Source organism: Protopterus annectens, chromosome 9.part0 (genome assembly GCF_019279795.1).
Source record: "Protopterus annectens isolate FY-2018-M chromosome 9.part0, PAN1.0, whole genome shotgun sequence".
Classification (NCBI taxonomy): Eukaryota; Metazoa; Chordata; order Ceratodontiformes; family Protopteridae; genus Protopterus; species Protopterus annectens.
In genome coordinates this window covers 738,686,098-738,709,222 of record NC_056743.1, presented here as the reverse complement: position 1 = coordinate 738,709,222, position 23,125 = coordinate 738,686,098, and the positions used below count along the sequence as shown (strand labels likewise).

The 23,125-nt window shown below is 38.6% G+C and overlaps 1 protein-coding gene across 1 annotated transcript in view; it reads right to left on the bottom strand.

Moving 5' to 3' along the window:
* PPFIA3 (PTPRF interacting protein alpha 3) overlaps positions 1–23,125 on the bottom strand; it is a 2,479,399-nt gene that overhangs the window by 770,050 nt on the left and 1,686,224 nt on the right. The window contains exon 7 of the mRNA XM_044083361.1: positions 698–916. Within this exon, the coding sequence (XP_043939296.1) occupies positions 698–916 (219 nt within the window). The remainder of the gene's footprint in view (positions 1–697; positions 917–23,125) is intronic.

Genomic DNA, 23,125 nt, shown 5'->3' with positions numbered 1-23,125 from the left:
CTTCTAAATGCATGGTTATTTTCCACTTACATGTTTAACTATAGCAACCTTACTGCGCAAACCATACATCAAGTTAGATATACAACATTTAACCAACATGCTGAGCAGTCAGCCTGGTTGCTAGTGGATGCAAAACATAGTAAACGAAAAAACTAGCAGGCAACGGATTCTTCAACACTATTCTTGTAAGCGCTTTCACTGACACTAGTGTATCAGCTTCTTCAGACTAAATAAAACAACTTGCTCACAGTCTCCCAGTTTAAAACTTCCTCAAAAGCTCAGCCAATGAACTGATAGCCACAAAAATGATGTCATCATATACATTAAAAATTAAAGCAACATTGCCTATTTTTAAAGTTTAAAGTGCTATCTGCTATAAAAAAAATTCCCATTATGGGAAGGAAAGAAAAAAACTTTTACAGACATTATTTAAAATCAGCATTGACCATGTACGTCTAAATCAACAAGTTCTATACCACCTAATAAATATTAGCACTCTCATTATACAAAAAACATATAAAATATATATATTAAACTGCAAAAACATGACAGGCAGGTATACTTGTACACTGCTTTCATTCTACCTGAAAAACAGTGCTAACTTATCGAGGTAACTGGAGAAGAAGTTACCAAAAAGTTATATGTATAAAATTAAGGCAGAAAACGTTTTCTTCATTATCAGAAAATGTCTGCTTACCTCCTTAAGATCCCGTTGTAATTTAGAATTGAGTTCCTCAGATTTGATGAGGTCCTTACGGGCTGTGTTGAGGTCTTCCTCCAGCTCGGCAATTTGACGGCACATTATTGCCAACCGCTCCTTCATCTGCGCAAGCTCAACCCTCTGCTTGTCCACTAGTTCCTGCAGCTCTGAATCTCGGCCATCCAGATCTAAGTGGACCGACCCATTTGGCAATCTCTGTGACAGAAACATGGCAAATAATGATAAATGGCAACATAGCTCAATTATATTGCTATTGTTATTCAAAACACTAGGAGGTGATGTAGACCAGAATCTAGATGCTACTTTTATAACAGGGAGAGATAAGCCAATGTCTTATTCTTTTTTTAAGGAGTCATAGCCTTGTACCTGTCACACTCTTAGCATAGCTAAACACCCACCTGCATAAGAAAACAAGCAACATGACACAACAAATTATAGGTGAAGACTTAAAAACAACAGGCCTTATACATGTTGCAAGGAAAAACCTAGGTATACAGAATCTTGGCTACTACCTTGAAAAGTAGAGTTGTGCAAGTAAACTTACCATAACAGTAAATGTTTGACTGACCACTATTGTAGCAGCCTAAGCTACAAAAATGATTGTCTACACCCTAGGAAAAAAAAAAGAAACTCCAAAAAACAAAGTGGAGTGGAGCGAAGGAGCAGCTATTGCAGCAGTGGTTATCTGAACATCTATTGTCATGGTACATTTGTTTACAATGCAGCAGTGATCAGTATGAAGAACCTGGTACGATTGTACTAGGTTCTTCATTCTGATCACTGCTGAGTTGTACATTTACAAAAGATAAACCAAACAGAAATGGAGGTGAAAACGAAAATGTACCCAAACTAGGAAGAGAGTAACAAGTAATCACCTCCTCTGTAAATGTGGATACCAACTCCAGAAAGGGAGTACACTAATGGTATAATACAGAAACACCACCACAGAGCAAGCCAGTCCATGAATGAAAATGTTAAATTAAACTTTTATTTCACAATGAGCTTTTCGTCTCTATTCTACAACAGACTTCTTCAGAATAAAAATGTATCAGCAACAAAGTGCTTATATATTAGGAAAGCCATTCAAAACAGATAATGAATTGATTGTACTGAATAACAAACAATTTAGATTAATTGAATATTTTTAAAAGACACAGTAAGTAAAATGTGAATATAAAACAATACATAAAAGTTAAACAATTTCTGAGCATTTTAAAATATTAGCAATAAAAAGCATATCTATATGTTAAATGTAAGCTTATCAAAAGACAAAACATATATTTTTCATTCAAATGACAACAAATGAGCAGTGGAATTATATAACCATGTAAATAAGCATATTAATTAGACTCATAAGTTCATGTGGCTGTTAAAAGGTCTACAGTGCTTGGGCTTTTTTCTTATGAACAGGCACTAATGAAGTACTTTCATTTATGTCAGGGCTGTGAGTCGATTAATGTTTGAGCTGTGTCAAACTAGTTCCATAAGTTCGATCTTATCTTTCCATGGTCCACCCCTTGGATCAATTTTTATTTTTTCTAAAATAATAAAAGAAAATTTCTTTTGTGTGGAATACAAGTACAGCTCTATTTAGCGGTTCAAGAATAAAAAGAAAATTGCTTGAAACCAGTACATGAAATGGAATGTTTGCATAATGCATTTTTGGAATTACGTTTTGAAATTTCATAATTGTGTTCATAAATTCACTTCTCAGTTCCCTCTAAGTCTTAACGACATAGAATGTTTTTCCTAATATACAAGTACTTTGTTGCTGATATGTTTTTATTCTGAAGAAGCCTGTTATAGAGTACAGATGAAAAGCTCATTGTGAAATAAAAGCTTCATTTAACATTTTCATTTGTGGACTGGCTTACTGTGTGGTGGTGTTTCTGTATTACACCATTAGTCCTTTAGTTTAGGTCCTAGTAAAGCCTGATCTACACCTGGAAAAGGAATCTAGCTTGGAGTGGTTTGAAAATGTAAGTACAGCGGGCCAAGTTACTGCTTTTAGAATGCTTCTAGAGTCCAGCAGTATAGAAATAGCTACAGATGAAGCCAAGGTCTTTACAGAATATGCTTCAAGCCTGCCTGGAATAGTTTTGCTGTGGTGGAAGTAACAAAAAAGTAATAGCCTGATGCAACCATTTGAAAACTGAAAATGTCTGCTTTGGCACACACTGCAACTTCTTACCTTCACAAGAAACAATCAACTCTTAGAAAGTTTTGAAAGATTTTGTTCCATCAAGACAGTACCTCAGCTGTCTGTGGACATTCAAGGTATGAAGTATCCTTTATCCCTCATTTTGGGGTTCAGAGAAGAACAAGGGGAGATAATACTTTGGCTTAAAATAAACTTGGATACTACTTTAGGCATAAAAGGATTAGTTTTTAAGGAATGTCTGTGTCTGTGGAAACTAACACAAGGCTGACCCACTATAACAGCTTGCAACTCTGATACTCTTCTTACAGATGTCGGAGAAACCAGTAAAACTGTTTTCCATGTTAAGAACCTCAAGTCAGCCAAAACAAGCTTGTTTAAATGGAGCAAGTATGGGCATATCTAACACAAAATTAAGATCCCAAGGAGGAGCCACTGGTTTTCTGGAGGTTTCTTATACAAACTCCCTTTCAAAAACATTTTGACATGGAAATGCCTTGAAAGAGGGAGGAATCCATGGATAGACATTCTGAAATGTCTGACAAATGAACCTTGACAGAGGAATAAGAAAGGTCATAGGAAAGTAACTTACACAAATACTGTAAAACCTCAAAAACACTAGCTCTGAATGGTTATGTTGTTGGCACCAACTAGAAAACCTTTTCTGTTTGCTAATATATAATTTTCAAGTAGCAGGTTTTCTTGTCTCTGTTTGGATATACTGTATGTCCCAAGTAAACAGGTGCCTAAAAGGTATTAAGACCCTAGAATCTAGGCACTCAGTTGAACTTATATGGGATCAGGATGTATCAAACACTCCTGTTCTTGTGCAAGAAGATCTAGCCTGTTAGGTAGCTTGTGGTAATTGCCCCTGGCCAATTCAAAAAGGGAGTCACCATAATGATCTTGGAGGGTTCCTTCTGAATCTTCAGAACCCTGGATATCAGTGGAAATGGTGGAAAAGCATACAGGAACATTCTTGTTGCATAAAATGAAAAGAAAAGGCATTCGTTTTCCAGGCCTTCTTGCATGAAGTCCTGTAGCAGAAATTTACCAGCTGATTGTTCAGAGCAGACTGATTTCAGTACAAATTATTTAGAAGGGGTAGCTTTTTAAAGCTTTTTTTCGCTTTTCTGCGATGACATCAGCAGCTCACTGCGCATGTATTTCCGCGTACACGAGCTGGTGGCGGAGATTGAAGCAGCTTCACCTGCAAGGACTTTATTGAGAACCGAAGGTTGGATTCAAGCATGTGGATGTACGAGCGGGAGGTGGATGCAAGCATTACAGTTGGATGTACGAGCGGGTCGTGGATGCAAGCATTACATTTGGATGTACGAGCGGGTCAAGGACATTAGTTAGGAGGACCGAGGGTTGGTGAGTAATATGAAGTAAGTGTGTGTGTGTGTGTGTGTGTGTGTGTGTGTGTGTGTGTGTGTGTGTGTGTGTGTGAAAATGCCCCAGGTGGGATGTACTGGTGATTACTCATGATGGTGTGGTAGGGAATACTCAGGCTTGAACCCTGTACCTTTTATGCAGGTGTTAAAGACCTGAATTCCCTATAAACCACCATTTTAAAAAAAAATTGCAGATTTTTGCCTGATATTTGATCTGATCAATATATGTATCATATATGTGTTTTTTAAATATTGCAATGCTTGAAATTTGATGGTGCAGTGGTAGCAACGTAGCATTGATGCCTCACAGCTATAGGTTCTTGGGTTTGGTTCTTGGCTGGGATGCCTTCTTTGTGGGGGGGGGGTCAGTATCTTCTCCATGTGTTTGTGTGGGTTTGCTTTTGTGTCCTCCCATGTTATACAAAGACATGCCTGCATTATTTTCCTGGGCCTCTGCTGAAAATTGTTTTTTTGTTCCAAGTCAGACTGTCCTGATTAACAAATTGACAGGCATTTAAATTTCAGACTTCAGGTTTCTGAATGTTTACTTCCTTACATATTTGATGGTGCAGTGGCAGTATTGTTGCCTCACAGCTATAGGTTTTCTGGTTTGATTCTTGGCTGGGGTGCCTTCTGTGTGGAGTCTGCATCTTATCCCTGTGTTTGTGACATAGTAAAACAACTTTGTTCTAGCAATAAATATATACTAACACAACCTTTTTATAGCGATATTTTAAGTTTATGACTATTTGAAATTTGTCCTTATTTTTGGGACTGTAATACCCTGTTATTGGCTTTGTCCAGGTTTTTTGTGCTAAGGTTGACAGCTATGGCAAGAACTGAATTCACTGAATATGTTTGAGGGCTGTATTCCCTCATTACTGGGTTTGTCCAGGTGTTTTGTGCTAAGAGGTTGACAGCTATGGTGAGAACTGAATTCATTAAATGATAGCCATTTAAGTTTCACTCGTCCAGTCTTTAACAAAGCAGGTGATTTGGCATAGTTTGTATGTTGTTCTGACTATTTTGCACAGTGACCTTGGCAGTAAAATGTATGATAGTAACACAGCATTTTATTCTAGCATCTTTCCAAGATTATACAAGCAATGTTTAATGTGTTCCTGTTTTTTGCCCTTTTGACCCACCCCAATAAATTTATTTTTCCAGACTTCTTGGTTGAGATGTAGTTGAGTATTGTAGATTTAAGGAGCTGAGAGCTGCAGGGAAAGAGACGTTTAGTGCTGATTATGCTAAATCAGCTCACATTGCTAGTAGCACAAAATGTTGTGTACTTGCTTTTAATGCAGAAGGTTATTGGTTCTACTCCCATAAGGGGTGAATGCTGCTGTACTGAAAGTTAAGACACTAACTATGAGCCTGTTATCAGTTTGCCATCCATTTCCTATTGCAATATTACTAGCTTATTATTAATGTAATTTAGGCAATTTATTCCTCAGGGGCATCAGACACTTTATTTTTCGGTGAAGTCATGAAATATAAAGGTGATTGCTAGCAGCAACCTCTTCATTACTTAGATTTATTTAATGTGGAATTATTTAGATTACTTTTTTTACTACTTCAGAGATTGTGCATATTATTTACTGATAATGGTGGACTGTAAAAGTTTGACTAGACTTTTATGATGGAAATGTTCTGAATTGGGCAGTTTTGTTTCATTGTTTACTGGAAAAATGTTCAAAGCAATAGGAAGGTGTATCAAAGAGCACATGTATGTTTCATATGCAAGGGGCCTATGATTTAAAAGCAGCCCAGAATTAATTTTTATCTGCCACGGTAAAATGTATTTTCTTTGAATGTGGGTTTTAATGTTGTTTCAATGAATGTGAGTTTCAAGGGCAGAGAAGTTTTAATGCCAAGTTTGTTTAGCAGATGTCTTAGTGTTTGTGCTGTAAAATGCAAAATAAAACTTTCAAATGAAGTTCAAATCATCATAGAAGTAAATCAGTATGTACATTAGTGTTTATGGTAAATGGAGTGAAATAGCAAAGTAATGGATCATTGGAATGGCTGCAGGGGGAGGCTCCATTCGACCATGGTTTTGTGAGGGGGAAAGTCGGCAAACATAGACAGCCCCAGCTGAACTATACCTCCCAACTGTCCAGATTTTCAAAGAATGAATAGATTTTTTGCTTCTTATTTTTGGTTTGTTCCTCAATTTGTGGTTTTCTGGCAAATGATTTAGGAATTAAGTCACTAAATAATGACACACTAGTTTCAGACTTTATAACCTTCAGAAAAATGCATGCTAAAATAAGACATGTTCTATCAACTGTCCCAATTTATACAAGAGCGATTTTTAGTACTGTTTATATGTTCCCTCAATATATTTGGCCTTGTCCAGATTTATTGCATTAACAGGTTGAGAGGTACATGCAAATAAATTGCTTTATAGAATTAGGCGTAGCCAAACCTCAACTGTCCCCGATTTTGGCTCAAAATGTTGCTCTTCCCCTAATGATCCCTCCACAAAATAGCAATTTTGGAAGAAAACATAGAGGGTTTACTTTACTTTTATAAATAACTGTAATGATCAGAGTTATACATTACTTTTATTTCAGAAATGCATGTAGATTCTCTAATTTTGTCAGCTGCTCTAAGTTAACTGTGCTCACATTAAAATGGTGTCCCTCCTTTGACAGGTTCCCAGCTGTATTGTCTGGCAATTTTATATTTTTGCATCACATTTTTGGTCCGTTTTTCATAAAATTGCAGTTTTCTGGCAAATTAGTGGCAAATTGTTAAAGACTGAAGTTAGAAAATAATGCAGACATTTCAGTTTCAGATTTCATACCTTTCAGAAAATTCGTACTGATGCAAGACGTACTACTACTATTCTATTACTTTTCTAAGTTTATAAGAGCAATATTTAAAAAAGTGTCCTTATTTTTGGGCCTTTGCCTCAGTTTTATTTATGAGTTTGTTGCTGTAAGAGGTTGAGAGGTTTTGTGTGTGTGTGTGTGTGTGTGTGTGTGTGGTAGGTAGCATACCTCTCAACTGTCCACATTTTGCAGAATGTCCAGATTTTTGCCCCATATTTTTTGTCTGCTCCTCATAAATTTTGTGATTTTCTAGAAAATCATTGAAGGCTGAAGTTGCTAAATAATGACAGACATTTGAGCTTCAGACTTCATGTCCTTTAGAAAAATTCAAACTAGCACAAATCCTGTTATTCTAGCAACTTTCTAAGTTCACAAGAACATTATTTAATATCTGTCCCTGTTTATTTTAGAATTTGTCCATATTTCTTACACTAAGAGGTAGGTAGGGGTGTGTGTGTGAATGAAACATCCTAGTTAGTGGTAGCAGGTGGTTAGCAATTTACTCAAGCTCAAAACCTGTACCTTGGTTACAGAAAACAAAAGCATAAAGTCTCTACCCCAACTACCATGCTGCATTTTTCAAAGAACTGACATTTCAGATTAATTTTCAATTCAGGGAACCGAGTTTGAGTGAATTTATATTAGATTACTGAAGAGGCATTACAGCGAATGCCTCTTCATCGACACTAAAAGAGCGAACCATGAATTACGAGAAAGGCCGTAGCTTGGCTGGGGAGGGGGGTAGCAGTTTGAGAGCTGTCAGTACAAATTTGAAAATCCTAGCTACACCCCTGGTTCAGAGAGAAGGCAGAATGGTCTACTTGAGGAACTTTCAGAGATGGATCAATTCTGGGAAGACCCCTGATCTAACTTCCATCTGTGAGGGTCTACCTTTGTTCTGCTCAGCTTATATGCCACACAGTTTTGCTCTGACAGAATGTGGAACTCCTGCAGAGTGAGATGTTGCTGTAAGGCTATAGCCCACACTTACATGTTTTGTCTGTATTTGGGTAAAACCCAGATCTGGATCCAGCACTATGTGACCAAGGCAGTCGCCTACGGCCCACTGGCTGGGAGAGGGCCCGCTTGCTGGAGGATTAATTTTTTTAATTTAAAAAGAAAAACAAAACATACTTTTTTAGGAGTGTTCTTCTTTAAGAACACCCTACCTGTTGCACCTGTGCAACCTGTTTACGTCTTCATTTTGTGTGTGCTCGAAATCTGAATAGAAGACGACTTTTGGACTACTGACTACAGAAGGACAAGTAAGAGGTGTGTGCATGTGTGTGAGTGTGTGTGTGTGTGTGTGTGTGTGTGTGTGTGTGTGTGAACGCATGTGGAATTTGAATACAGGAAGATGTCTGGACTGAGGACCATGTATGGACAAGTAAGAGGTAAGAGAGAGTGTGTGTGTGTGTGTGTGTGTGTGTGTGTGTGTGTGTGTGTGTGTAAAAAAGAGGTAGGTAGAGGCATGTGTGTGTAAGAGGTAGGTAGGTAGAGGGTTATGTGTGTATGTAACAGGTAGACTGATAGGTAGATAGATGTAGGTGTGTGTGCAAGAGGTAGATAGGTAGGTGTACGTGTGTATATAAGAGGTATGTAGGTAGGTAGGTGTGTGTGTGTGTGTAAGAGGTAGGTAGCATACCTCTCAACTGTCCAGATTTTTGCTTCATATTTTGGTCTGTTCCTCATAAAATTTGTGATTTTCTGGAAACTCATTGAGGACCGAAGTTACTAAATAATGCCAGACATTTGAGTTTCAGAATTCGTATCCTTTAGAAAAATGCACACCAACACAAATCCTGTTATTCTAGCAACTTTCTAAATTCATGAGAGCAATATTTAAAATCTGTCCCTATTTTTTGGACTTTGTCCACCATAATTCTAGGTTTTGTCTAGATTTCTTGCACTAAGAGTTTGAGAGGTATGGTAGGTAGAGGTGTGTGTGTGTGTGTGTGTGTGTGTGTGTGTGTGTGTGTGTGTGTGTGTGTGTAATGCCCTAGTTGTGGATAGCAGGTGGTTAGTTACTTACTCAGGCTCAAACCCTGTACCTTACTTACAGGAAACAGTATCCTGAATCCTCCAACCCAACTACCAAGCCAAATTTTTCAAGGAACTGAGTTCCAGGTGCATTTTCAAGGAATTGAGTTTCAGGTGCATTTTTAAGGAACTGTTAGCTTCAAGGGAATAGAAGTTTACTGCTGCTCATGCCAAGTATGTTTACAATGTGAAACTGTTTGGTTTAGAAAATTGTGTCACTACTGTGCTATAGAATTGAAAAGCAGAGTTACTAACACAACAGGTAGCATACTTGCTTCTGATGCAGAAGGCTGTGGGTTATACTCCCACAGCATGTAGATGGATTGCTGATACTATGTTGTAGTCCTGAATGTGTCTTCCTTTGGAATAGATTCCTAGTAACTATGACCCTGTTATCAGTTTGCCATCCATTCCCTATTGCAATATTACCAGCTTACTATTTTTTAATGTAACATAGGCAATTTATTCTTCAAGGGCAGCAGGGACTGAATTTGTAGATGAAACCCTGAAATATAAAGATGTTTCCTAGCAGCAACCTCTTCATTAGTTACAGATCTCTTTAATGTGGAATTATTAAGATGAATTTTACTTCTGCAGAAATTATGCATATGGACTGACACTAGTGGCTTGTAATGACAGAAGTTTGAGTGGCCCTTTATGGTTGAAATGTTCTGAAGTGGGCAGTTTTCTCTTTATTGGATCATACATTTTGTTTCATTGCTTACTGGCAAAAAGTTCAAAACTATAAATTTAAAACATGCTCTAAGAAGTGGTGCTGTATTATACAAGGAATATAATTTAATGCAATGAGGAAGGTGAATCAAAGGAGCATGATCTTGTGTGATGGAGTAAAATAAACACTTTTGAATGGTGTACTGCAATCCCAGCCTGCAAACGAGATCTGTAAAACAAGTGACAGATTCCTGATATTTTGCAAAATACTCTGCAAAGATAAGCAAGTCATCTAAATATGGAAAAATGTGGATGCCTTGTAGCATCCAATGTGCTGTAACTGGAGTTTGACACACTGTGAAAACTCTTGGAACAGTGGATAGCCCAAAGTGTAAGGCAGAGAACTGATAATGATATATAGACACACAAAACCTTAAGAAATGACTTAAGTATGGATGGATAAGAATGTAATGCTACACACCTTTTAACTATAAGGTTACCAAAAACTCAAATGAGGCAGCATGGGGTAACAGGTTGGATAGTGAAAGTATTTTGAACTTGGGCATGATCACAAACTGGTACAGGAAAGAAAGATCCAGAACATACCTCTTAACACCAGAAATCTGGGCAAAGCCTAAAACATTGGGAGCACAAAGGCCAAAAATAGGGACACATTTTAAATGTTGCTCTTACAGACTTAGAAAGTTGCTAGAATAACAAGATTTGTGTTAGCATGTATTTTTCAGAAGGACATGAAGTCTGAAACTAAAATGTTACTTAGTGACTTCAATCTTCAGTGATTTGCCAGAAAGCCATAAATTTCATAAGGATCAGACCAAAAATATGAGGCAAAAATGTGGACATTTGACAGATATGGAAGTTAGGTTAAGAAGGGAGGTGATGATTAGTGATCAGCAGTATGGTTTCATGCCAGAAAAGAGCACTACAGATGTGATGTTTGCTCTGAGAGTGTTGTTGGAGAAATACAGAGAAGGTCAGAAGGAGTTGCACTGTGTCTTTGTGGATTTAGAGAAAGCATATGATAGGGTGCCTAGAGAGGAGTTGTGGTATTGTATGAGGAAGTCGGGAGTGGCAAAGAAGTATGTAAGAGTGGTATAGGATATGTACGAGAGTAGTGTGACAGTGGTGAGGACTGTGGTGGGAGTGACAGATACTTTTAAGGTGGAGGTGGGATTACATCAAGGATCAGCTCTGAGCCCTTTCTTATTTGCAGTGGTGATGGACAGGTTGACAGATGAGATCAGACAGGAGGCCCTGTGGACTATGATGTTTGCAGATGACATTGTGATCTGTAGTGAGAGTAGGGACCAGGTTGAGAAGACCCTGGAGAGGTGGAGATATGCTCTAGAGAGGAGAGAAATGAAGGTCAGCACGGCTAAGACAGAATATATGTGTGTAAATGAGGGGGAGGGTAGAGGAATGGTGAGGATGCAGGGAGTAGAGTTGGTAAAGGTGGATGAGTTTAAGTACTTGGGATCAATAGTTCAGAGTAATGGTGTGAGTGGAAGAGAGGTGAAGAGGAGAGTACAGGCAGGATGGAATGGGTGGAGAAGAGTGCCAGGAGTGGTTTGTGACAGACAGGTACCAGTAAGAGTGAAAGGGAAGGTCTACAAGAGGGTAGTTAGACCAGCTATGTTATATGGGTTGGAGACAGTGGCATTGACAAAAAGGCAGGAGTCAGAGCTGGATGTAGCAGAATTAAAGATGTTAAGATTTGCACTGGGTATGACTAGGATGGACATGATTAGGAATTAGTATATTAGAGGGTCAGCTCAGGTTGGACAGTTTGGAGACAAAGCAAGAGAGGCGAGATTGCATTGGTTTGGACATGTACTGAGGAAGGATGCTGGGTATGTTGGGAAAAGGATGCTAAGGATGGAGCTGCCAGGTAAGAGGAAAAGAGGAAGGCCTAAGATAAGGTTTATGGATGTGGTGAGAGAGGACATGCAGGCGGTTGGTGTGACAGAGCAAGATGCAGAGGACAGGAAGAAATGGAAACAGATGATCCGCTGTGGCGACCCCTAACGGGAACAGTCGAAAGAAGAAGAAGAAGGTCCAGAAACTGATCTCCAGGCATTTTCTTTCTCTGGCACCAGAAACATTCTTGAATTAAAACGTCTTCTCAACTGGGAAAGAGGAAATGCTTCTACTGCTCCCTGAGAAAACATGTGCTACAGGACAGTATGGAACAGAGGGGTTTGGTCAGATGGATGGGGAATAATTCTCTAGAAGGAAAGGATTTCTTTCCACTGTTATCTGCAACCCCGCTAAATCACTCTCACAAACCATTCATCTGAAACAATCTGTTGCCAAAGAGAGAAATGGAGATTCTGACTTTTTTGGAAGAGATAAGGGACTGTCAGATTAGGGGGTGGGGTAAACAAGGTCCATTACATAATTATTATGACTTATTTGCCTGCCCTTTTTTCTGGCGGGGGGTGGTCCTGCTTTCTTCATAGAACCTCTCTGCCATTGTTTTTTTAAATATTTGTTTACCAGCATTTTGTTGACACTGTTTTGTGCCTTGCCAAAACTGGACAAGAGTGAGCAGAAAAACACCCTGGAAAATTTACTGAAGGAGAAATAAACATGTGAAAAATTCCCTATATCAGCTTACCTCTCATCACATTTTTTGATAAGCTTTTGCAGCAGAGGGTCCAAACACAATCTCTAAACAAAGGTGAATTTACAATCTAATTTTTATATCCTCTAGGGAGTTCTGAGAATTCAGCCAAGTAAACCTTATCAACACAGCACCAGTGGCAACAGCCCTGGATTTAATATCTATTGAGTCATAATCACACTTTATAGAATGAGTAGTGACTTGAGAAATTAAAGAAACCAAACCACACAAAGCAGATTTTTCCTCAGAGGAAAAAAATGCAGATCAAATATTCCCCATACCGTCAGAATTAGTCAGGAAAAAAATACTTTTAAACTATGAGCTTGACAATTCAAAATTCTAAACAATAAAGTTGTAGAAGCACACACTTTTTTCCAACCTTATCAATTGTTTTACCATCCTTATCAGAAGGGGAAGGCTTAGGATTAACAAAATGCTTGGTAGCAGCTGGACTGAATAAAGCTGTAGCTGTTGGGTCTGGGATGAGTGTATACAAATATGAGGAATTTTGTACATTCTGTTTACTTAAGTGCAGCAGGCTGGTTATCAGGGAAACCACAGGATGCAACAAACACATCCTCCAATGCCGGCAACAGTGGAGGGATGGGAAGAGATTTTGGAAATCTGAGGTGTAAAATTTCATAGCATTTTATGATGGACTGAGCCATCTCAGTGTTCTCCCACTAAAAACACTGACGCATTCTGGAAACAGTGTCAGAGAAAGACAATCACTGACAGGTAGATTCAGATAACATGCTATTATATTAGTCAGAATCAGAATTCTGATGAGAAAAACCTGTATCTGTCCCATCACATTCCTCTCCAGATTCAATTTCCTGAATCTCTTCAGAGAAAGAGGAATATCTTTTTCTCTTACTAGAAACTGCCTGATAAAAAGGGTCAATAGCCTGTACAAGACCCAGAGCACACTTAATAAAATTACACCTGTCCAGTGAAAATGGAATAGAAGCTATAAATTTAGCTTTCTGCATCTTTTTGACATGAACGTTGGCGCAAACAGGATTTTTAATGGCAACAACAGCTTCTCAGGGACAGGTGCAGCATTCTGGTTGACCAGTAGCACCTTCACTGCCCCTTCTCACCATACAGACAAAAGTGGCATTTCCTTGGCCACTGAGGGGACACCAATACCTGCGGAGAACAATGCTAACCCCAGTCCACAGTAGCTGTATGGGTAACAGAGGGATTCCAGAGAAAAAGACAAGTGGTTTGAGGAACCAGCTTTGGCTACAACAGACACATCCACCTGTAGCTTAAGAAATTGGTAGTCTGCTGTGCTGGCAAAGGCTGTTTGCTTAGATTTTTATTTTTGTGGTTGGAAGAAGGAGCAATCATGGAATCGGTAGCTTGTTCCATAGCCAAGTCAAAAATAGTGCCTCTTTCTCAAGGAAACTAAGCAGCACCAGCCAGTAAAATTTCAAAAGTAGTACAAGGTCACTTTTCCCAACACAAACACTGTAAGAAGCAGTCAGATACACTTTATAAGCCTCAAAAAGTAATTTAAACACAGCTTCTCAACAGAAAAAAAAGGTTTAGAATGTTCAAATCAACTTTTAAAACTCTCAAACACAAAAGTGCTCTCCCATTTAAAAGTACAGCAAAATCATGCAACAGTCAATAAAAACACATATCCCTATCTTAAAATGTACTTTCCCACACAGGAATCTGAATGGGGAGATGTGCGGCCCAAATGGAGAGATGATGAGTCAGCTAGCAAAGGAGAATAGTATTGCTGAAACTGAATTAATCCTCAAGTCTTGGTGAATATGTTCATGAGGTGGACACTGGTTTTCACAAAGATGACTCTGATATATATAGAATGTATCTTATACAGCATATATCATGGACAAAAGATGGTCAAAATTAAAAAAAAGACAGCTGGGTGCACAAGACCCAGGATTAAAAAAGTGCCCAATCCTGTTAGGTGCACTTGTGCCAGGACTGGAAAAAATGACAGTGTAGAATCCTCAAAATAAGGAAACATTCCTACAATGGGGCTAGGCCAGGCCCAGGGGGAGGATGGGCCCCCTATTGTAAAAGGAAGTGGCAGTCCACAAAAATCACAAAAACTGATAGGCCAAAGTAGAGCCATAAAGATGACAGAGTGGACTGTTGAGGATAAGAAAGAAATTATCTATTGTTACTATTAAGCAAAAAGCCCACAATTTCCAGACAAAGGATATACAGAAAGATTAAGAGAGAAATTAGAGGAAAGAAAAATACTTCCACAAGGAAAACTGTCAGAAGTTTCAAATAAAAAATTGTGTTCATTAATAAAACAGATTTGTGAAAAACATTATATAGACCACAAAACTTTGATCCGTTTGGAAAAGGAAGCATCTGGGGAAGTGCAAAAATATAAACAACAAAACCTAGATATTTTTGAAAAGTTTAAAAAAGAAATATGGATATGGGAAGGAAAGGGAGATTTGATATAGTGCAATATTTATGCAAAGTCGAAAGCCAAATTAATCAATACAGAAAAGGCAGCCTCAAAGGTATTCAAAGAGAAATACAGGCCAAGGCATCCAGATATGGAAAATTTCACAATACAAAATATCACAAAGAGGGGATGTAGAAAAGAAGATTAGTAAAGTAGAAATTAAAAAAAATAGTAGTTGAAGTTAAGGAATGCCTGCAAAGTAAAGTATTGGGGGTAGAAGGTCAAACACAGGTTACATGACAGCATGATGGAGCAATCTCCAAAGTAAGGAGAAACAGGAAGATCAGGAGACATCCGAAGAAGAAATATGGACATGGGAAAGAAAAAGAGATTCCCTATGGTATAATATTTATGCAAAGCAGAAAGCAAAACTAATCAATGCAAAAAGAGCAGCACCAAAGATATTTGAAGAGAAATACAGGCAAAGGAATTCAGACATGGAAAACTTTACAATACAAAAAATAAGAAGACAGAGGAAAAGTATAAAAGAAGATTAGTAAGGAGACGTTAAAGAACTAGAACTGAGGTTATTGAGTAACTGTAAAATGAAGAATTCAGTGTAGAAAATCTAACTCAGAAAGCACCACAGCAGGATAAAGCAATGGACATCCAAATTAAGGAGAAACCAGTGGAAAGGAAAGCAACTGGTCAGTTGTCATATGAAAATATTTTGGAGCCTTCCACAGGAAACCAATGTAAACATTTACTTGAAGCTGGACAGCAGGGGAAGGAACAGGAAACTGAGGCAACTCTGATGCAGTTAATGATGAGGAGTAATAGGTTAGTGAGTTCCAATATGACAGAGCAACGGCTTACACAGGATGAAATTGAAGATAATGTGCCACAGGAAGATGGTATAGAACTCTTTATAAAATCCTCTCAGAAAATGGAGAAAAAAATGTGTCCTCAGCTTTGAAGAGAATTAGCTAAGAGAAGAGTTGCTTGATTTAATAGAGATAGACATATTAAGATCAATGAAAGAAATAGACTGCAGAAGGTTAATAAAACCCCAAAAGTTAGAAGTTTGATAAAAAAATGAACACAGTAATTAAGACTGTCCATGCAATATAACAGAAGTAAACTGGTTATATTATTGTGCAGCTAAATTAATAACAGATACAATTCTACAAGAACACACTGTAATAAGGGAAAGTAATGGGAGAACTCAAATACCATTATGGAAGTATTAAACATAGAAATTTATAAAGTAATTAAGACAAGAAGTGTCACTGTTAGAAGAGTATAGAAGAGGGAATAGATCAACAAAAATACTTAGAAAGGTAGATGTGATAAAAGCAATGTGCAGTATTATAACAGATCAGGATTTATCATGCACTATCACAAATAATAAACTAAAAACATCTGCACTGGCAGGAAAAACTTAGAAGATACATTGATAAATATAAAGGAAAAGTACAAATAAGCAATTTATTGATGACCCAAAAAAGTTTTATAGAGAATTGGGAAACAAGGTAAAAGGAATTGAAAGACCACCAAAAACAAAGAAATAGATATATTTTGGAGACGTTATTTATGAAGATCCTGTGGAACATAACAAAAATGCTAAATGGACAGAAGAAGTAAAAGAAAGAGTAAGAAGTTCAAAAGTGCAGGATATGAAATGGGATGAATTAACAGCCAGAGAGATTAAAACAAAGTTAAGAAAAGTTTCTAAATGGAAAACCCCAGGCCCAGATCCAGTACCTAATTTCTATTTAAAAGTATTAACATCGTAGCAGGAAGATTTAGCCATGAGTAAAAATTATTTATATACGCACCCCAAACAGACACCAACTTGGCTAACAACAGGAAAAACAATGCTCCTATTTAAATGTGAACCTGCAAGCTATCCTATAAATTATAGACCAATAACTTGCCTTCCAAAGATGTATAAACTATACATTGGAATTGATGCCGACAGAGTTTACAGTTATTTAGAAGAAAACTCAATTATGACAATAGAACAAAAGGGCAATAAAAGAAAATTGCATGGAACAAAGGATCATTTGTTGTTAAAGTCATAGTGGAGAACTGCAAAAACGGGAAGAATTTAAGTATGGCATGGATTGACTACAAAAAAGCATTTGACAGTATCCTACATTCATGGATAAAAGAGTGCTTAAAATGTATATATACACCCTTCATTGATAAACTTCATGCCAGCAACCATGAAACAGTGGCAAACCACTTTTCAGTTAAGCTATATTAAAGGGCAAATTATTGTTCCAGGGATAAAAATCCAAAGGGGGATATTCCAGGGTGACTCTCTGTCACTGTTGCTCTTTTGCCTTGCTGTTAACCCATTAAGCTCTCTGCTTAACAGATTAGGTCATGGCTACAATTTGGCTTCCAGAAAGCAACAAAGTGTTAAGACTTCTCATCTTCTCTTTGTCGATGATTTAAGACTATATAGCTCATCAGATGAGGAACTGAAAGCAAAACTGCAAGTAGGTAAAACCTTTTCTGATGATACAAGAATGTCATTTGGTCTTGATAAATGTGCAAAAGCAACCTTTAAAGGAGGAAAGCTGTAGTACCAAGAAAAAATCAGTTTGGGACAAGAATGTGATATAAAAGAACTTGAGCAAGAGGGTATGTATAAATATTTAGGAATTGATGAAGGATCAACAATAAAACATGAACAAATGTGAATAAAATTTATTAGGGAATATTTTGGAAGACTTCAATTAATCCTGAAAACAGTGTTTACATATAGGAACAAAATTCAAGCTATAAACCAATTTGTTCTTTCTGTCCTAACTTACAGTTTTGGAGTGACTGACTGGCCCCAAAAGGTGTTGGAGAGATTAGACAGGAAAACAAGAAGGATGCTCATGCTCATCAAATGATTTACAAAAATCTTTGCATACCAAGATTATATATTCCCATTCCGAAGGAGGTATGGGTCAATTTGAAACTGATTACATGTAAAGATCTGCAATTGTGGGACTGCATACATATCTGCTGAACTCACAAGACCCAAATATAGTGAAAGTTTTGAAACATGAGGAGAATAAATCTTAGATGAACTCCCTTCTTAATCTAGCAGAAGCATACTGGCATCAAGCGGGAATGGAAATCAAATCAGAAGTGGATAAAAATGAGGCAGCAACTGAATGTGCCAAAAAACAAAAGAAAGAATATAAGGTGAAGTATCAGACAAGAAGGCAAGAAATGTGGAAAATGTATAAATATAATTTCAAATACAGAAAACTCCTGGAAGAACCTCATGTTGATCAGGATCGAACGCAGGAATGCTTAAGGAGATGTGAATTCAAACCAAAAAATGAAAGGTTAATACTGGTGGCCCAAGATAGTGGGCCGTGTACAAGTTGGTTTACAAAGTTCATTGAACATGTGGGAGAAACAGACAAATGTAGGTTTTGTAAAACAGAAGTGGAAACAGTTGCACACCTTGTTGCTGATTGTGATATACTGATGGCAGAAGGACTGTAAACTAAAAGGCATAATAATGTGGCAAGACTGTTGCACTGGGGATTGTCCAAACTTTACAATAATGAAGTAGTTGAAAAACACTAGAAACATGAACCACAAAGCATCACAGAAAATGATGAAGTCTACATCATGTGGGATGACCCATTACCAACAGTTTAAAAGATACATGTGAGAAAACCAGATACAGTGGTCCATGAAAAGAAGACAAAAATAGCAGTGATCCTTTAAATTGCTACACCCAGTGACTACAGTGTCTTGCGTACAGAGAGACAAAAAGTCATAAAATATCAGGATTTGCAGGCAGAAATGAGAGCAATGTGGAAGAAAGATACCCAGACAGTTTCAATAGTAGGAGCAATGGGTCTTATAAAAATGAATCTACAATCACATTTAGATATGTTACCAATACATGTAACTCTGTATGAAATGCAGGAGGAGTCATTACTGGGCACACTGTGGGTACTGCAAAGAGCACTTCTGGCTGACATCAAAGATTGAAATAATATTAATTTCACGAACTTTAATCACACTTTGACTTAGGAATAGGGTCCAAAAGTAAATTGAAACAATGAAAAATAATATGTAGAATGTTTTTGCCAAAAGGGAACCTATGTACACCAAAATGCAACTGCATAAGCTGATCATCAATTCTCTGAAGCACTGAGAGGGGCACCCTCTTAGGATGCAGGAAAGCTCTGAAGAGGTTTTGTGTCCAAACCTGTCTTTTTAGTCAGCTCAGCTTGTTCTGACTAATGGTTTGGGAGGGTGGAAGGTTCCCTGAAACTTTGGAAGCTGGACGGCTATCACCTATGCAGGACATAACCCATAAAGCTTAGGCTACTGCAGCAGTGATCAATAAGAAGAACATTTACAGTTAAATCACAATCTGTATCAAGACAGTCAGTGTTAAAAGGTCCAGTGTACATGCTTCTGACAAAAAGTACAAAAGTAGATAAAGAATACATTAATCAATAAACTAGTAAAACAACTATTTAAATTAAGCCCTACTCTCTTCCCTCAGCCATTACTGAAAAACAGATAGGTATTTTTTGTATGCTAATGCTCATAACTTGAATTTTAAAATTTAATATAACCATACAAACATGCAGAGTATGCTCACAAGCTTTCTTTAAAATGAAATAGTACTTTAGGAATAACAAAAATAAACCATATGGAAGAATATGCATTGGTTTATTTCTACATGATAACACATACTTCTATTTTTGTTTCATTATTTTCCATTTATTTATTTTTACTGATAATGGACTTTCTAGTCCTTCAGTTAGTAGTGGATCTCGGACTGCAGCTATCAATTCCAAATCTATGACTACGCCCTGATAAAGGCAAAAGACAAAACACACTGCAATGAACCTGCAAAAGAAATAATAAAATTTCTCATAGTTTCTAATGACACCATAAGATTTTTGAGGATGCAATCACCACTACCTCTGCAGTGCAGTCAATCTCATCTCAAAGTTAAGACTTGCCATACCCATAACATTTTGTACAAACCGAATGCCTTCCCCTGCATTAAATTTAATATTACACACCTATCACCCCAATAGATCATTTAGATAGAGTTGCTAAACAATTCTTGAACATTTGTAACAAATGTAAAATAAATAAAATAAAAAATAAATAAATTTACAAACCCAATATATCTGCTGGTCATAGCCTCTACTCTTCCTCAGTAGCCAAAATACAGAACTCCATTCCTCTACCCATCAGATCTACACTCAACCTTCTTGCCTTTAAGCATCATCTTAGACGGCACCTATCCAACCTGTGGCTCTGTTCATGGCCCTCTCCTGGCTGAAAGTCCCACTTACTTCCACTCCCCTTTTATCTTTTCTCTAGTACTATTACTGCACTTTTTCTCTCCAAATATTTGTCATTTACCCATTCCAAACCATCTGCTTATTCCCACTGCATCACCATTCCAAGCCATGCCACCTCTACCCTATATAATTCACCTCCCATTCCAAGACATGCCACCTCTACCCTATATCATTCCCCCCCATTCAAAGCAATGCCCTCTCTACTCTGTATCATTCACCTCCTATTCCAAGACATGCCCCCTCTACACTATATCATTCACCTTCCATTCCAAGCCATGCCCCCTCTACAATATATCATTCACCTTCCATTCCAAGCCATGCTCCGTCTACCCTATATCATTCACCTCCCATTCCAAGCCATACCCTCTCTACCCTGTATCATTCACCTCCTTTTCCAAGCCATGCCCCCTCTACCCTACTTCATTCACCTTCAATTCCAAGCCATGCCCCCTCTACCCTACTTCATTCACCTCCAATTCCAAGCCACGCCCCCTCTATCCTAATTCATTTGCCTTCCATTCCAATCCATGCGCCCTCTACCCTATAGTATTCATCTCCCAATCCAAACCATGCCCCCTCTACCCTATATCATTCACCTCCCATTCCAAGCGATGACCCCTCTACCCTATATCATTAATCTCCCACTCCAAGCCATGCCACCTCTCTACCCTATATCATTAACCTTCCATTCCAAGACATGACTCCTCTATCCCATATCATTCATCTCCCACTCCAAGCCATGCCACCTCTACCCTATATCATTCACCTTCCATTCCAAGCCATGCCCCCTCTAACCTATATCATTCACCATCCATTCCAAGCCATGACTCCCTACCAAATTTCATTCACCTCCCATTCCAAGCCATGCCCTCTCTACCCTGTATCATTCACCTCCTATTCCAAGCCATGCCCTCTCTACTCTGCATCATTCACCTCCCATTCCAAGCCATGCCCCCTCTACCTTACATCATTCACCTCCCATTCCAAGCCATGCCCTCTCTACCCTGTATCATTCACCTCCCATTCCAAGACATGCCCTCTCTACCCTGTATCATTCACCTCCCATTCCAAGACATGCCCCCTCTACCCTATATCATTCATCTCCCATTCCAAGCCATGCCCAGTCTTCCCTATATCATTCACCTCCCATTCCAAGCCATGTCCCCTCTACTCTACTTCATTCACCTCCAATTTCAAGCCATGCCTCCTCTACCCTTATTCATTCACCTTCCATTCCAACCCATGCCCCCTCTACCCAATAGCATTCACCTCCCAATCCAAACCATGCTCCCTTTACCTTATATCATTCACCTCCCATTGCAAGCCATGCCCCCTCTACCCTATATCTTTCACCTTCCATTCCAAGCCATGTCCCCTCTACCCTATACCATTCATCTCCCACTCCAAGCCATGCCACCTCTACCCTGTATCATTCACCTTCCATTCCAAGCCATGCCCCCTCTACAATTTATCATTCACCTTCCATTCCAAGCCATGCTCCGTCTACTCTATATCATTCACCTCCCATTCCAAGCCATGCCCTCTCTACCCTATTTCATTCACCTCCTATTCCAAGCCATGCCCCCTCTACCCTAATTCATTCGCCTTCCATTCCAACCCATGCCCCCTCTACACTATTTCATTCACCTCCAATTCCAAGCTATGCCTCCTCTACCCTAATTCATCTGCCTTCCATTCCAACCCATGTGCTCTCTACCCTATAGCATTCACCTCCCAATCCAAACCATGCCCCCTCTACCCTGTATCATTCACCTCCCATTCCAAGCCATGACCCCTCTACCCTATATCATTCATCTCCCACTCCAAGCCATGACCCCTCTACCCTATATCATTCATCTCCCACTCCAAGCCATGCCACCTCTACCCTATATCATTCATCTCCCATTCCAAGCCATGCCCCCTCTACAATATATCATTCACCTTCCATTCCAAGCCATGCTCCGTCTACCCTATATCATTCACCTCCCATTCCAAGCCATGCCCCCTCTACCCTGTATCATTCACCTCCTATTCCAAGCCATGCCCCATCTACCTTACATCATTAACCTCCTATTATAAGCCATGCCCCCTCTATCCTACTTCATTCACCTCCAATTCCAAGCTATGCCTCCTCTACCCTAACTCATTTGCCTTCCATTCTAACCCATGCCCCCTCTATCCTATAGCATTCACCTCCCAATCCAAACCATGCTCCCTTTGCCCTATATAATTCACCTCCCATTGCAAGCCATGCACCCTCTATCCTACATCATTCACCTCCCATTCCAAGTCATGCCCTCTCTACCCTGTATCATTTCCCCTCCTATTCCAAGCCATGCCCCATCTACCCTATTTCATTCACCTCCAATTCCAAGCCATGCCCCCTCTACCCTAATTCATTTGCCTTCCATTCCAACTCATGCACCCTCTACCCTGTAGCATTCACCTCCCATTCCAAGCCATGCCCCCTCTACCCTATATCTTTCACCTTCCACTCCAAGCCATGTCCCCTCTACCCTATATCATTCACCTTCCATTCCAAGCCATGCCCCCTCTACCCTTTATCATTCACCTATCATTCCAAGTTATGCCTCTCTACCCTACACCTCCTTCTCCCTAAACTACCCTACATATACACCTCTTCCTTTCTCTTCTACCAAAATCATCCTTTCTTAAAGGATGGATATACTATTGTCTTGCTATGTTTTGCAAATTTCTTTAAAAAGAAGGGAATTGCACTATAAAGTTAAATTATGCTTTCTTGTATGTTAAAACAATGTAAATACTAAGGCAATGCAATTCATATTAATTATATCACCTATATTAATTATATTATTGGTTTAATTTCTCCAAGTCTTTTGAGTTTCCAATACCATGATGGGAATGGGCCCCATT